Source organism: Monodelphis domestica, chromosome 5 (genome assembly GCF_027887165.1).
Source record: "Monodelphis domestica isolate mMonDom1 chromosome 5, mMonDom1.pri, whole genome shotgun sequence".
NCBI classification, from domain to species: Eukaryota; Metazoa; Chordata; class Mammalia; order Didelphimorphia; family Didelphidae; genus Monodelphis; species Monodelphis domestica.
Window position 1 is genome coordinate 105303936 of NC_077231.1, and position 18011 is coordinate 105321946.

General features: G+C 32.4%; 1 protein-coding gene across 9 annotated transcripts in view; it reads right to left on the reverse strand.

The window, feature by feature from the left end:
• The window catches only part of KIF21A (kinesin family member 21A), a 186016-nt gene that overhangs the window by 61343 nt on the left and 106662 nt on the right, over window positions 1–18011 (reverse strand). For 5 of the 9 annotated variants that reach the window (XM_056799005.1, XM_056799004.1, XM_056799007.1 and 2 more), the window contains exons 12-16: window positions 5954–6041; window positions 5405–5522; window positions 4789–4977; window positions 3340–3539; window positions 1925–2032 (exon numbers count right to left, since the gene is read on the reverse strand). In XM_056799005.1, coding sequence (XP_056654983.1) covers window positions 1925–2032; window positions 3340–3539; window positions 4789–4977; window positions 5405–5522; window positions 5954–6041 — 703 coding nt within the window. Of the gene's footprint in view, window positions 1–1924; window positions 2033–3339; window positions 3540–4788; window positions 4978–5404; window positions 5523–5953; window positions 6042–11320; window positions 11360–18011 lie in introns of all 9 variants that reach the window. The other 4 variants (XM_056799000.1, XM_056799001.1, XM_056799006.1 and 1 more) reach the window with 1 other exon arrangement.

Below are 18011 nucleotides of genomic sequence, written 5' to 3' on the forward strand. Positions count from 1 at the left end.
CATCTCTAGCTTCTCAAATCAAACCAAACGTGGCATGATCACCACACCATTCACCACTCTGGTTGCCTTTCTTTGTACACTTTCTTCCCTAAAATGTAGCTTCCATAATGTAATATATTACTAAAGATGTGGCCTGACCAGAGCAGAATTCAGAGGTACTGTCACCTCTCCCTGGTCCAGACCTAGATGCATTGCTTTTCTTAATCCAGTTTATGATCTTATTAACATTTTTGGCTACCATATCACATCTTTGGCTTAAATTGAGCTTGTAGGCCACTAAACACCCTCCTCCCCCCCAATTTTTTTCAAGTGAACTGCTGCTATTTTTTCCATGCCAGGTCCTTCTTTCATTTATAAAATTATTTTGAACTCAACTGTAATAATCTACACTTGGACCTATTTAAATTTGCCTCATAATTCTAGCTGGGATTTTGGAGGATCATGATTCTGTCATCTAATATGTTAGAAATCCCTTTCAGTTTTGTGTCATCACCAAATTATAAATATATTCATTATTGACTATCAAAGCCAATTGATAAAATGTTAAATAGTACCAAACAGGGCCAAAAAGAGATTCCAAATTAGCAGTACACCATTTCTGACTATGTTTTGGTTGTCATTTAAACATTTCCAAATCCACCTAATTTTGATATTGTCTGTCCTGCAACACTCTGTCACTCAACACAGGGAAGCCTCAATCAGGAAAATCTGGGTTCAAGTTCCACCTCTACCTCATAAAGGCAGTGTGGCCTTGGTCATATCATTTAAATTCTTAGCACCTCACACAACTAACTCTAAGACCTATGTTGTAAAACAATGAACAACTGTACTTATAGAAATAATTTTTTCTCCAAAATATATCTAAACAGATAGTCTAGATTTAAAAAAAAAGTTGCCAAAAGACAAAAACTATAATTAGGAAAACTATTTTTCTAAAATAAAATGCCTTCTCTTCCCCAAAGGTCCATTTTAATTCCTCAAAATTACCTATATTTATCTGTATTTTGCAGGGAGGTTTCATAGAATCAAATATCTAGTTTAATTATATTCTTTGAACAGAAATTCTCTACTGACAAGTGATCACGTAGCCCTCCCATTTGAAAACTTCCTAAAGTGCTAGAGAACCTATTACCAGAGGCAGATCATTTCCCTTCAGAATAACTATTCATTAAGAGATTTTGCTTTGCGCCAAGACCAAATCTGCCTCTCTGTAACTTCTACTCAAATTTGACACAATCTGCCTACTAACATACAAAGAATGAGAAAATAAAATATTAAGCGAGAAATCCTTTTCTGATAAGTAACTTTCTTTAAACTGCAGAAAGTTCTGGTTAGAATATCTGATAACAAAAATGGTTTACTCCTTGTGTGACTTTGGGCAAGACATTTACCTTTCCTGGGTCTCAGTTTTTTCATCTGTAAAATGGTGATTTTAGAACTAGATGGTTTCTGAGTCCTGTTGAGCTCTGGATCAATGATCTTCTTGTCTCTAAAACCATACTGTTATCTTAGAGCTAGTCAGCTTTTCTCATTATTCTCCCTATGAAGTCTTTGAGGAATAAATTTCCCCTAACTAGAGTCATAATTTAACTTTTTTAATATAAATGCACATATATTATACTTACTATAATTCATCACTAGTGATGTAAGCTTTTGGAAGCATTGTTAAAACAAAATTCTAGTATTTTCCATATGGCATTTTATGTAAGGTCTATAATCAACATGTTAAAAGAAACTTCTACATTCTGAAATATTAAAATTAGTTTTAATTTTTACTCTTGATAAAGTCAAATTTCCCCAAAGAATTTTCCTGTAACAACTTAGCAAATGAATTCAAAGTCTATGGCAAAAACAAACAAAATATTGTAACTAGAGTATTTGTGGTTATTCATTATTTGGGGGGAGCTGGAATCTTTAGACTCACATCTCGTTTACGCTGATCCTTTTTAAGTTGTGCAATCTCTCTGTTCCTTCTAGATTCTGTCATTCTGGCTTTTTCTTGTTCTTCTTTCATTTGTTTCATCAGGCGTACCTATATCAATCAGACATAAGTACCTCAGAATCACAAGAAAGAAGTTACATATAAAAATGATGTGGTTTACTTCAAAGTAAAACATTTGCAATTTTGTCATAAATTTTAAATGACCAAGGGGTTTCAGCTGGAAGGGGGACTATAAGTACAAATGAATATACAAGAAGGATTCTAATGTATTTTTATGGAAAATCGTCTAAATGCCATGCACTCAAGTCCAAAACTTGGATTTGCTAATTAAGTTATACACACAAATAAACAACTGTTAAGATTTCTATAGTTGCTCATGTTTAGCATTTTTAGGAAATGAACTGTGGTTTCATCTTAAAAATGAAACAGTCTATACACAGAATATGCCAGGACTTAGATATATAAGTATTTCCAAATTGAGAGAATATGGAACACTACTAGTGTAAAAATGGAGATTTGAACCCCAGACTTCAATCCCCAGAAGTCCTTGCTAGTTCCCAGAATGCCCTATAATATCACCGGAGTCCTCACCTGGGCCAAGAACAAAATGGGTATTTAAACTGACTGTACCACCTACTTGCTCTCTCAGCTTCCACTTCTAAGGACAGGCAGGCAATATGTGAGAGGCTGTGAATGAGCTATGTGCCCTAGACACATGCTTTCTTATTTTGTATTTTCTTTATTTCTTAATTCTAATAATCTTTAATAAACCTCATAAAATATAATACTCTTAGTAGAAAAATGAATTTAACTTTTACACTAGGCCATAAGAAATAATGAACAGGGTTACTTTTTAAAAAATGAAAAAGATCTACATAACATTATTAAACACAAAATGAACAGGACGAGGAGAACATTATATACAGCAAGAGAAATGCTGTTTGAAAATGTCCACTTTCAGAGAAAGAACTGATAAATAGAAGCAAGCAAGACATAGTTTTATATGCATACATACATACATATATATATACATATATATATATATATATATATATATACACACACACACACACACACACATATATATTTACTTTTTTTGGTGAAATGCCTTCTCTAGTGTGGGAAGGGGAGTAAGATTCCTGGGAACTTTGATGTAACAAATGAATAAATTTTTTTTAAGAGAATAAATACATGTGAAAATATAAAGGGAAAAAGGAATAAGAATTTGAACTGATTTTTATAAGAAAACAGTTAAGATGAAAATAGTCTCCAATCAACTATTTCTTCACAGTTTTAGGGGCAAGTGTCATTTGCAAGATTGAAAACCACTTTACTGAACAAATATTACTTTTTTGTCTTCTAACCCCAAGCGACAATCATTCCAAAACAATCGATACCTTTGTTTTTTTCATCTCCATCACATCCTGTTGTAATTTCTTTAATTGCTTTTCATACTGAGATTGATTTTTGAGCAAGCGTGCATGTTCCTTTTGGGCTGTTTGAAGTCGCTGTAGCTCTTTGTTCATAGTCTGGAGTTTTTTCTCATACTCAGATCTTACTTTTTTTGCTTTTTCTTCTGAGCAAGATTCCACAGAGCCTAGAGAGTCCAAAATACCTGAATTATCTCATGTGACACTCCTGCAAAATTCCTCATCATTCTGTCTACTGTGCAGTAATTGATGGTCATCATCTCTGCCTCAGTTCAGATAGGTGAGCTTTTGCCTTATTTTGCCCAAAATCAGGCCTCCATGTCCCTTTCTGACATGCTCTATGCCATGCCCTTACCCTGATATCTCTCCTTATTTTCCCTCATTAGAACAGACACTTCTTGGGGTCAGAGACTGCCTTGCCTGCTTGTCTTTGGATGTTCAATTCTTCGCAGAATGCCTAGTGCCTGCATACATGATCCTTTCTCTCTAATCTAATTTATCTATCTGTAAAAGAATTTCGACGTCATCAATTCACAAATCATGATTTTAAAAGGAATACCCACCACAGAATGCTTTCTTTCTTTTACTTCTTTCTTCCTTTTTAAATCCTTACCTTCCATCTTAGAATCAATACTAGTCACTGGTTCCAAGGCAGAAGGGCAATAAGGGCTTGGCAATGTAGCTTAAGCAACTTGCCCAGGGTCCCACAGCTAGGAAGTGTCTGAGATCAAATTTGAACCCAGGACCTCCCATCTTCAGGCCTTGTTCTCTATCTACTGAGCCACCTCAATGCCCCCACAGAATGCTTTCTAAAAGACAAGTAAGATTTTAATAGAACCAGATCTCTTTCTTGTTGGGGGAGAGTTAGAGCAGTGGACAGAATTCTGCGCCTGGAGTTGAAGATTTAAATTCAATATGACCTCCAAAATGTGTTAGTTGTGAGACCCTGGACAAGTTAACCTCTGTCTGTCAATTTTTTTCAACTTTAAAATGGGGATAAAAACAGTACCTACCTTCCAGGGTTGGTGTGAGAATCAAGAGGTATTTGTAAAGTGGTTAGCACAATGCTTGACAGGTCCTTAATTAATGTTTGTTTTCTCCCAAATCTCCATTCTACTACCCATGCTGATGTGCAGGTAATTTATTTTTTATTTTTGAAAAAATATACACATTTAATTGAGATATTAAGACAAATTAATAAAATAGTAATGAATAGTCTGAACTTTGTGCAAAGTAATTATAGGATCCTGAAAAGCTACAAGTCAAGGTAAAAAACAGTCAAGGTACAACTACTTAGTACAATGAAACTAACATTTTCATCTAGCTTCTAATTTGACATTTTCTTTCATTCATAAAAAGAAATGTAAGATAAAATTGAAAATAATCCATGTACACTGACTTAAAGCATAATTTTACCTAAGTTTTGTAGCACTTGATCTCTTTCAAGTTGAGTATCCCGAATTTTATGTTGCAACATCATTAGCTTTTCTTCATATTGCTTTTTAAGTGTCTGTAGTCTTCTCTGGCTGTTTTCTAGTTCATCAATCAGCTTTTGCTTTATTGCAATTTCACAAGTAATATGTGCTAAGTCTTCCTGATAATTGGCTATTTATAAAAGAAAAGAACAAACGTGCTGAGAATGTGTCCAAAAGATGATTGTAAGGCATATGGTGTTCAAATAAAAGCAGGAAAATGGTCATTTGCAACCATATAGTCATATTTGGGGAATAAGGAGAAAATTATAGGGTAAGCCAGAAACTAGATAAATGCTATTTTGTCTACACAAAAGGTCAGCTTTCTTAGTGTACCAAATTATTTTGATACAGAAAACACTGCCTGTTGGAAGTATAGAAGGAAATCAAACAATACCTAAATTTAATAACAGAAGAATCACTTTCCTAAGGAAAATAAGAATACATGGGTCAGCAGTCATGAAAGCTTCTTTTATAGTAATGAGAAAAACAAATGTATTTCATAGAAATTTAGCTCCCCAAATGCATTTTAAGTAATATAAAGGAGGGAAGATGGGTACCTTTTTCATCTGACTCGGAATCAGATTCATCAGAGCTTTCACCAGCTTCAATGTTATCCTCCTCCTCTTCTTCATCTTCTTCGTCTTCCTCGTGTTCACTTGCATCTTGGTTTTCTTCCTATGAGGTGAAATGTATGGAAATTTAATAATGGCAAAGAATTTTGGTTTCCTCATAAAAAGGTTCTACTAATGAAAAATGATTATTTTTATGAAAAAGGCAAAGAAAATTGCATTTTTCAAAAATCCCCCAATCACTGGAAGATTTCAAATAATAATGATATATAAGAAAACTTTCTCCCCTAAAACAAAAGCATATCCAAAACTATCCCAGTATTGTCCTTCATAGACCAACTTCCTTAATGATAGAATCTAAGATATGCCAATCTATGAAGCTAATAAAGAGGAAGAAATTGCCTTAAAAAGTCTATAACAAAAGTAATAATTTATATGTATGTCACATTTTTGTTTCAAAGTAATGTTAAGACATATCCTAAGAATTATAAACGAGTCCAGTGATTAAAATAGAAATACTCATTTTGTCATACTTACTATTTCTATTTCATTATTTTCTCTTTCTGAAATAACCTTTTCTTCTTTCCTTTCCTGTTCAGTGTCTGTATTATCCTCTTTAACAACACTAAAAGAAAATACAAATATGATGTTAAATTAAAGATGTTATTAATTTGCTTCTTCCTTCATCTATTTTCAAAATAATACTCTACGACTATTTTGAAAATATAGTCTCACAACAGATCAGAAGATTAGGCTACACATTGCAATGTCTGATGCTTCAGAGAAAGATGGAAAACAATTCACTCAGTTCTATGGTCATTTATTACTTTACAAGATAACTGATCATTTATTTTATTAAAGAGAAGGAGATTTTGCCCTGAAGCATGAGAGTGATGACACAGCTAAGAACTATCATAGCTAGAATCTGCTAATAAACATAAGCACTACCCTTTCCCCTCCATCTCCCACAAGGATCTATTTTAAAAGCAAATTTCAAATATACATGTAATTTTTCACAGCTAAACATAATACAGTCTGTGTCTCCACTATAGCTCAAGTCAAAGTGGATCATAAAAGTCAAGCTCCACTCTGCCTAAATGATTTGCCTTTGGTGTCCCAATTTATACAAGAGGTCAGCTTTCTTAGAGCAACAATGCTGGGACTTTTTTCTTTAGCCATCTCCATAGCATTTGGGCTATGTTTCTCTTTGTGTTATGACTGAAAAAGTTATCTGGTTTTTTAATTACTATTTTGAGTATCCAGGTTGGGCTCTGAATCTTTATGAAAATCCAAATGGCTTCCTACAAAACTTGTCACACAAGAATACTTTCCTCTTCAATTATCAAAGACCAGAATGAACCTATGAGAGTCATTTCAGATTATTGCTCTTTTCTGGGCTAATCCATTGCTGGACTTTAATGAATGCTATGAGGGCTTTTAGATGAACAGCAAGACTCCATCAAACTGCAGGTAATAAAATAAATAATCACTCTTCCAGGTAAATGGAGACATAGCCTTAGGATGTGAAACAGGGAATTTGCATGTACCTTAATTAGTTGAAGAATTTGCCAAGATAAACCTTCCAAACAAAATAGATGTTTCACAGGATAATAGATTTAGAGCTAAAAGTAAACTTAGAGATCATGACATCTAACTCCATATTAGAAATGAGGAAACAGTCCCTGAAAGCTAAGTGACTTGCTCAGGACAGAAATTTTAATGAATGTTGACTTAAGACTTTGTTTAAAAAACTAAAATGACATTTTAAGAACTAAAAGAATATAGAAGGCATTAAGAATGAGACTTCCAAAATGAAAAACCCCTTGTAATACGTGAGGTACTAAATCAGAATAACTTTACATCAGCATCTTTTAGATATTCTAATGCTTTCTAAAGTTTTCCCTCAAATATACAGATTTATTTTTAATATTTTACTCAAAATAGAACTTTATTGAGATATAAAATTTCTGGAGTCTTTCATAATGAGAACTTAAAATTCACTACACTGTTGCTTTTACCAAAGACGTGTTAATAAAAAAAAACAATTAAGAAGAAAATAATGTATTAACTAAATCATTTTATTTTAAAGAATTAATAATTTTAAAGGTAAAGAGAACAAGAAAGGGATACATTTATAGTGTTAATGCAAACTGGAGAAGCAACAAAAGAATTAAAAGTAGACTATAAAAGTAAGTTAGAAACTTTTAAATTTCAACAATATGTATTCTGATGTTAAGGGAAGCAATCAGTATATGTATGACCATTGGGGGGAAAAATGATAGTGAAATGTAATGAAGACTCACTTGTTCATGGATTTCCCACCTCCATTCAAACAAGGTTGACCCCTATTTTCAAGGAATTCATAGTAGTATTATAGATTTTGTGAAACATTAGAAATACAAGCCTGCTGAATCGAATCAATGAATCAATCACCAATTTATATTATGCACTTTATTATATGTATAAAGACATTAGTACTCTTGTATAAACTTTATACTCAAAACAAAGTCAACATGTTTTTGTGTGCATACTTGGAAACATGCATCTTATTAGGTAACAGGGATTCACACATTTCATACATTTTAGAGTGAAGATAATGATAAGCAGAATCAGGAAACTTAAAGGAGGCTGTGAATAAGGGAGCTGATCTTAAGAGATGGCATAAAGTATGGTTCTATTAGGAGAAAGAAATGAAGGAGATACCAAGAAAATTATGTTCTGACAAAAGAGGAGGGAATAAACAAATTGAGCAGATTTTAGCTATTGTTATCATATCAGGATGATACAAAGATTTGGTCTGAAGCAAAACAGGTGCCACTTGGAGAGGGCTTTTGGAAAAAAAAATGTGTGCAATATACTGAATGCTTCTCTTCTCTTGGTTATTCAACATATTGGAACTGCTGATTTTTCACAATCATAAATTCCTACTTGAAAACTCAGAAGGGGAAGTTAAACTCTTTTACTTAAATACCAAGTCCAGTGTCATCACCTAAAAATATGTCACTGGTAGCAGCACTATACTTAAGGCTTGGAATAAAGAGGTAAAACAGATAGCAATGGAGGAAAAAACAATCTGACAGTCTTATAGCATCTATTTCTTTGATACCTCCTTGAATATTGTATCTCCTTCTCATCTTTACTAATCCAGCCTGGTTCCCTTTCCCCTACTTCATTCAACTTAACTGATTTATTTCAAATTTTTTTTTAATTCAACTATCTAGCCATCACATCTTCTACCTCACTCAGTGCAATGTTGCTCCTCTTTTCTCAAGAATACTTAATTCTTAGTTTCAGAATTCTCTGAAAGTAAGTAGCCCATAATTTTTTCCTTGTAGCTAATTTTCTTAAGTTGGTTATAGAATATTACCCACTAAATTTGATGTGAACCAAGTAAAAGGTCTTTCTGCATGGATTTAAAAAAAAAAAAAAACCTCGTACCTCTAGAGGAAGGAAATCTCCTTCTACAACAGCATAAATTTTGCAACTAATAATCTTAATGAATTACCAGAGGGCACTGAGAGATTAAGTGATTTTCCCAGGGTCATAAACAAGTCTGTGTTAAATGTGGAACTTAAATTCAGTTTTTCCTAAGTCTGAGACCATTATACCATATTGCTTTTCATGGATAGTGCTGTCTCCTAAAGGTAAACTTGGGCCTGCATTTGTCTCCCTATCGAAGATGTTAATTTAACTAAGTAGAAAATATAGTCAAATGAACAAATTTCATTAAAATTCAATATTGCCAAATTTTATAACAGAAAAATCAGCAGTCTTAAACTCTTAAATTAATTTACCTTTATATGTCACTTTTAAGACTTTGCTTTCCAAATCCAAATTTACATTTCACTATTCCAGTATATAAGATAGAGTATTAAATGTTAATCAGTCAATGTATAATCTAAAATTAAGCTAAAGCATTGCAATAAATATTTAAATTTGTGTTTTAAAATGTTCCTTATATTTTAGAATATAAATTAAGTAACTGGGAGGCACGGTGGAAAGAGTGCCAAGCCTGGAGTCAGGAAAACTTGAGTTTAAATTTGACTTAAGACACTTAATTTTGACTTAAGCTGTGTAACCCTGGGCAAGTGTCTTAAGTTCTGGCTGCCTCGGTTTCCTCATCTATAGAATGGAGATAATGACAGCACCTATCCTCCCAGGGTTGTGGTGAGGATCAAATGAGATAATAATTGTAAAATGCTCAACATAGTCTCTGGCAAGTAAAAAGGGCTATATGTTCAGTCGATAAGTAAATTTTATTAATTTAGTAGTTTTCTAGTATTCCTAGTTAAGAAAATAATATTTAGAGAAACAGAAAGTGATTGACTACTATTGACTTTAACTAGGCACTTGACTTAGATGGCTATAATATCAATAAAGTATTTCACAATTATCAGTATCTTAGTTTTAAATATACTATACAGTATGATCAATGAGGGTTTCCTCATTAATTAAAACTAACTAGATGAATCATTAATCTAAACTCAATTATATTGAGTAAGAGCAGGAATCTTGAAATGAAGTTGGGAACTCAGTTTTCTAGCAGTGGATATTAAAAGAAATGCATTATTAAGCAGATCAGTATTATTCAATATCAGTGGTTCATATGCATATAAACTAGGTATTAGGGTTAAACCCATGATTCCATTAGCACAGGGAAATTTCAGATGAGGAAACTCTCTCTTACAATACAGGCCAGAAACTTATCTGGAATTTATAGTCTTGGAAAGCTGACTAGAGGACAGAGAAGATAATGTCTAGCCCAGGGGCAATGAAACTTGAAAACAGATCTTCCAGACTCCAAAATCACTCCACTGTGTCTTGCTGCCTGTCATATATAAACCAATATGTCTAAAATGTTTTAAAATTATTCAAAACAATTTGCTCCCAAATATTTCAAATGTTCTCTATGAAATCTTGTTTAAACTACTATGAAGAAAATACTTGCAAAGCAAAATTTAGGCCAATTCTTGTCTTGATCACAATTCTGAGTCCAATGAGTCCAAATTAATGAGGTATTACTAATAAATCATTTATCTGAGTTTATAAATCTTGCTAATATACAATATTAGTTTATGCAAAGCATAGTTAATTTCTTAACACCACTTCCTTAAACTACAAATGTATTAAAAGTGGTTTTTAGCATGAAATGAAAATAAGTTATAAAACAAAATTATATTTCAACTTTAACAATTATTTTTAAAAGTTTTCTACCATTCACAAACTTTAGTTTTTCCTTTTATAAAAATAATTTTAATAGCAATTTTCATTACTATGTTTAGATAGCCTTTTTAAGAAAAGAGATTCCATAAATCTAGAGCAGGAAGAGACCTCTGAGGCCACCTAGTCCAACATTTTCATTTTATAATTGCAGAAACTGAGGGCCATTGCAGTTAAATCATTTACCCTTGTTACACAGACATATCATAGATGGGACTAGAACTAAAGTTCCCTGACTAGTAGACATACCTTTTCTATAGTAACATCATGCCAAAGATTAAATAGAAATAAAAGCAACTGATGGTTTATCAAGTCTCATCATAAAAGGTAAATTTCTCATCCACTTTATTAATCTCCATGTTGTTGACCAGTTTCTTAAAAATACTGATTTTTTAAAGGAATGGAAAAAATTCATTTTTTGTTGGATTGTTTCCAGGACTTTTAAAATTAAAGCTATGTCACCCCATTTACAGTAGTTTAGTCTAATATATGAAGGTGCCTCATTCAAGTGACAGTTTCTTTTGCCTTTTGGGATAATTTTTTTTAAATTCTTATAAGGTTTATTATCATTACTGTTAATCTGATCTAAATCAATCAATCTAATAGTAGATTTTTTGTGTATGTTAATTACAACTAAATACTGAAATAACAGTTAAAATTTTAAAACCTGGGAAGTATTCCAACCTTTTCTCTTCTTGATTGCTTTCCTCAAGTTTCTGAAGCCTTCAAAAGCACGAAGTACAGTATTGGAAAGCCAAGTCAATGAAGGACAAATCAGACAGTAAAAAGTGAAAGTGACAAGAAGGTAAAAAATGAAACATGAGCTTGAGGACTTAAAAGTTTTAAAAGATATCATCAAGGATATCATTAAAGGACAATAATACATGGTAAAAAGGCAATACATTTTGCATGAATAAAGAGTAAGTAGAAAAACAACAAAGACAATAAATTTATTGTAGCTATTTACATTTTAAGCTTATGCTTAGCAGTTTTTAGATACAATACTTATTTTAGTTGCTCTTTTTCCCATCTTCCCCCCCCCTCCAATCTGCCTTCTTCCTTCAATGCCTCCTTAAAAAACCTTTTAATAAAATCACTAAAAGGCCATTTGAGAAAAGTCTTATAATTCAAAAAGTAATGCCTTTATACCATAAAAGAAGAGAGCTAATACTGGATATTAGCTTACTATCTTAATGCATTTATTTTACATTTTAACAAACTACACATAAACATTAAAATCTATAGAAAACGCATACTTAAAATTGCTAGATACAACAAATGGATATGCTTACTTTTAAATAGATAAAAATGTACAATTCATGTATTTTACAATTATGACCCATGATGGTAGGATTAAAGATGTTAGGCATTTAATTGTTTGTTAGAAACTAACAACCAAAAAAATAAGTCAGAAGCAATGGAAATGTTAAGATGGAAAACATTGCTGTCCACTAGAATTACAAAAATAACTCAATGTAAAAACATACATGGGGAAACTGTAGAAATATGACTAAGATCCTAAATAATGTATTGAATATTCAATACATGCATATTAGACCATTTAGTTAGTGAATGGAATATACTGAATACAAATATTTGGGCAACAGACAAGAATAGACCTCCTGTTTTAGCCATATATAACAATCTTCCTGTAGCACATTCATGCCACAAATTCTAAACATTTTTTGTAAACTACTTAACAGATAGAGAAACTGATGAGAGGAGGAATACCCTGGCAAATCAGGCCCAAAGCAAAGTCTTCTGACTTTCACTCCAAAAAATGTGTGTACTGGAATATGTTATTTTTTGCTTGTTTCAGTTTTGTTTCACAATTATTTTATACACTTACAAAAAAATTATATCCATCTTTAAGAGGAAGGAGAAAGGATAATTTCAACTATAACAAAGCACAGTTTGATGCATAGAAAAAAAGAAGTAAAATCATTAGTGGAAAGAAAAATTTCAATTCTTAAATACTCAAAACCAAAAGTACTGCTTACAGATGTATTGAAGTAAAATTTCTTTTTCTACAAGTTCATTTACAAATTAGATGTCCAAAATGTTTGTTAATCTATTTAATTTACACACTAAATATGTTAATATAATGAATAATGTTTTATATTTGAGACCAATAATCAATCTAGTGTTCATAAATTTCCATCATTTAAATAAACATGATAGTGACAATTGTCAAAACAGCAATGAAAAACAGTTTAAAATAATCTTTCTACTAAAAAGTATATACAAAGAATGAACACATTTTTATTACTAGGCAGACTGATATTTATGCTAAGGAATTCATGCTTTATCTAATTACTTTCACATATTATATACATGTAGGTATACAAATGCTTTATTCATACCTGTATATGTATAGAAATAATACATTATACAAAATTTGAGCAGTCTTTCATATGAGTATTTGTAATTCATCTTTTGAAAACTTCCAATTTTTTACCACATTGATATTGGTTATCTAAAGTGGTGTGTGATTTACTTGTGATAAGCAAAAATTGTGATATGTCTCATTTGGTAAATATATTGATCAAACATGTACTTCTGCTAACACTAGTGGCTGACTCAGCACACCTAACTGACCAGTTAAAACTAGGTAGGGTTGGTTTCTCTAGCTTAGTTTTCTGAAAACAGAGAGCCAGAATTCATACTAAACCAGTTTCATTACTCTCTCTTGTCTTTTAAAATATATGGTCCTGGGGCCAGATAGCCAGGTCTAGAGATGGGAGGTCCTGGGTTCAAATTTGACCTCAAACATTTCCTTAGTTCTGTGACCTTGGGCAAGTCACTTAACCCTCATTGCCTAGCTCTTACCATTGTGCCATGGAACCAATATACAATATTGCTAAGACAAAAGGTAAGGGTTTAACTTTTTTTAATATATTTGGTCCTAAAGAATAGATTTTATTAAAAGGAAATATGGCAAAGTTCTGGGTCTTAAAGGACACACTTCAGTGGCTATTGGAAATATTATAGCAGCTGAGGTGAGCTCTCCTTCAGACCTACAATGAAACTGATCATGTGCGCTAAAGTGCAGAGAGTAGTCAAAAATAAAAAAAATGTAAAGAATTGATAAATTATTGCTGCAAGACCATTTAAATTCTTCTCAGAGAATCAACAAAGACCTTTGGAGGGGCTACTGTACCACAGGCTACATCACAGCTCTCTCAAGGTTGGCACAGAAGCCAAAGGTCAGTTAAAGAACAAACAGATCAAGGCTCATAATTGTTAAGAAAAACAAAACTTTATGTGTTCTGAGCAAGACAATGCAAAGACCAAAGGACTGAAGATTGGAAAGGGAATCTTTTCTGATAAAACTTATTTTATGCTATCACAAAGAACTGAAAAAACATAATGATATACTTAAAAGCAGAATTACAGAAATTCCCAGGTGGACATGGACTTCTATAGCAGGGCTTTGCAACATAACACATGCTACGAATGGCCAAGAAATTTATCCAAGAAATAAACATCCATCAGTGGCCTGGAAACACACTTGCTGTAAACTGTACTAAAACCTGTTGGCTATTTTCAAAGCTGTACTTAGAAAAATGTATTGTTCAACAAAGGTATACTTATTTATCCAATGTGCTGTGAAATTTCATGATGAATTAAAGGCTACATCAAAAACTTAAGAACGCAATACTAAATCATCTGAAACAAGTGATTATAGCAAAGTGAGATTATACATATCAATAAATTTAATTATTTTACATTTTGCCAACAACTTCCCACACCACTATATAAGTGTTAACGTTAATTTCCCATATTATATTTTCTATATACACTTATATATATAAATATAGGTATATATTTGATTATCTATCTCTTATAGATATAAAATATGTATTCTCTCTCTCTGTTTTTATCTATCTATATACAAACTTTGTTAGCTGACTTTATCAGAGCTGGTAGTGCAAATATTTTTCTTCACTCTTTTTTTCCTTAACCTTTCCTTAACCTATCTGCACTGATTTTGTTTGTGTTAATTTTATTTTATCAAAATTATTTTTTACTAAGTCTTTTTTACAAAATAGATTTATCTTTTTGGCTTTTACACTGTCTAGTTTCTGCCTCATCCTACTCTTTCCCCATTTCCATAAAGCCATATCTTGTAACAAAGAATTTAGAAAAGAAAATAACACCAAACCTACCAAAATACTGAAAAAAAAATGTGACATTCTAAGTTCTACAGCCATAGAGAGGATCCCACTCCCACCTCTGCAAAGGAGTGCAGAGAGGTGGTTTCTCATATTATCTTTGGGGCCAAGCTTTTTGTACATTTTTTCCCACTGTAGTGATGGTTCCCTCCATTTCCATCATTCTTGTGATTGTGAATAATATTGTTTCCCTAGCTCTGCTCATTTCACTTTTTAACAGTTCCTCTATCCCTTCTCCAGTTAAGAATATATCTCCTGATATCTGACAAAGCCAAAGTAAAAATAGATCTAGTTAAAAGAAAAAGGGAAGGTAATTACATCCTGAAAAAAGGCAGTATACATAATGAGGAAATATCAGTACTCAACATGTATGCACCAAATGGCATAGCATCCAAATTTCTAAGGAGAAACTAGTGGAGCTCAAGAATGAAATAGATAGAAAAACTATACCAGTGGGAGACCTGAACCTTCCTCTATCAGGACTAGATAAATCAAACCAAAAAGTAAATAAGAAAGATGTGAGAGAAGTGAATGAAATCTTAGAAAAATTGGAGTTAGTAGATATGTGGAGAAAAATAATGAGGGAAAAAAAGGAATACACCTTCTTCTCAGAAGCACATGGTACATTCACAAAGATTGACCACATACAAGGGCATAAAAACATTGAAAACAAGTGCAAAAGAGCAGAAACAATGAATGCAACCTTCTCAGATCACAATAAAATGAAAATAATGATTAGTAAGGCTACATGGAGAGGCAAATCAAAAATTAATTGGAAATTATAAACAATTCGATTCTCCAGAATCAGTTAAAGAACAAATCATAGAAACAATTAATAATTTCATTGAATAAAATGACAATGATAAGAAATCCTTTCAAAATCTATGGGATGCAGCCAAAGTAATACTCAGGGGGAAATTTATATCCTAGCATTCACATATTAACAAATGTGAAGGAAGGAAGCCTTGCAGTCCCAGATCTCAAACTATACTATAAAGCAGTGGTCATCAAAACAATTTGGTACTGGCTAAGAGACAGAAAGGAGGATCAGTGGAATAGACGTGGGGTAAGTGACCTCAGCAAGACAGTCTATGATCCCAGCTTTTGGGACCAAAATCCACTATTTGGTAAAAACCACTGGAAAAATTGGAAGACAGTGTGGGAGGTTTGGATCAACATCTCACACCCTACACCAAGATAAACTCAGAATGGGTGACTGACTTGAATATAAAGGAAGAAACTATACGTAAATTAGGTGAACACAGAATAGTATACATGTCAGACCTTTGGGAAAGGAAAGACTTTAAAACCAAGCAAGAGCTAGATAAAAATCACAAAATGTAAAATCAATAATTTTGATTATATCAAATTAAAAAGTTTTTGTACAAACAAAACCAATGCAACCAAAATTAGAAGGGAAGCAACAAATTGGGAAAAATTCTTCTTAACAAAAACCTCTGACAAAGGTCTAATTACTCAAATTTATAAAAAGCCAAATCAATTGTACAAAAAAATCAAGCCATCCTCCAATTGATAAATGGGCAAGGGACATGAATAGGCAATTTTCAGTTAAAGAAATCAAAACTATTAATAAGCACATGAAAAAGTGCTCTAAATCTCTAATAATCAGAGAGATACAAATCAAAACAATTCTCAGGTATCGCCTCACACCTACCAGATTGGCTAACATGACAGAATTTGAAAGTAATGAATGCTGGAGGGCATGTGTCAAAATCCTGACATTAATGCATTGCTGGTGGAGTTGTGAATTGATCCAACCATTCTGGAGGGCAATTTGGAACTATGCCCAAAGGGTGCTAAAGGACTATCTGCCCTTTGATCCAGCCATAGCACTGCTGGGATTGTACCCCAAAGAGTTAATAAGGAAAAAGACTTGCAGAAGAATATTCATAGCTGCACTCTTTGTGGTGGCAAAAATTGGAAAATGAGGGGATGCCCTTTGATTGGGGAATCGCTGAACAAATTTTGGTATCTGTTGGTGATGGAATACTATTGTGCTCAAAGGAATAATAAAGTGGAGGAATTCCATGGAGACTGGAACAACCTCCAGGAAGTGAAGCAGAGCGAAAGGAACAGAACCAGGAAAACATCGTACACAGAGACTGATACACTATGGTACAATTGAATATAATGGACTTCTCCATTAGTGGCAATGCAGTGATCTTGAGCAACTTGGGGGGGGATCTAAGAAAAAAAACACTATCCACATTCAGAGGAAAAACTGTGGGAGTAGAAACAGAAGAAAAACAACTGCTTGATTATGTGGGTCGATGGGGATATGGTTGGGTTTGAAGACTCTAAATGATAATCCTAATGCAAACACCAACAACATGGAAATAGGTTTTGATCAAGGGCACATGTAATACCCAGTGAAATTGCAGGTCAGATATGGGAAGGGTGGAGGGGAGGGGACAGAGTGAAATAATATGATTCTTGTAATCAAGGAATAATGTTCTAAATTGACTAAATAAAATAATTTATAAAAAAAAAGAATACATCTCCTATCCATATCTGTTCATGGTATATTATCTGCTTCTCTTATAATTCTGCTATGTGATCTTGCTTTAATATTTTTAATATTAAGGTTATGCTCATTTTGAATTTATTTTGGAATATGGTTTAAGATCTCAATCCAAGCCTAATTTCTTCAAACTGCTTTCTACATTTCTTAGTAGTTGGTAAAAAGAGTGAATTCTTTCCTAAACAATTTATGTTTTTAGGTTTATCAAATACTAAGATTTTGTTTCATTGTTTCTGATTCTCTCATTTTAATTTATGCAAATGATCTATATCTACATTTTTTTTTAACCAAGACCAAATTGTGTTGATGATTGCTATTTTATAAAATACTCTCTGGTTTGGAAATGCTTCACTTCTTTTCATTATTTCCCTTGATATTCTAGAGTTTTTTCCGAAATGAATTTTCTAGTTCTGTAAAATATTCATTTTATATAGTTTGTTCAGCACAACACTAAAGCTGTAAGTTAACTTTAGTAATAATGTTTTTATTATATTAGCATAGCCCAAGTCATGAGCACTGAATATTTCTCTCACTATTTGTTTTTATTTCTTTTAGGAGTATTTTATAATTAAATCTACACAAGTATTTTATATGCTATAGTATATTGATCCTAAAATATTTTATATGTTTAGTTTTTTAATGGGATTTCTCATTGTAT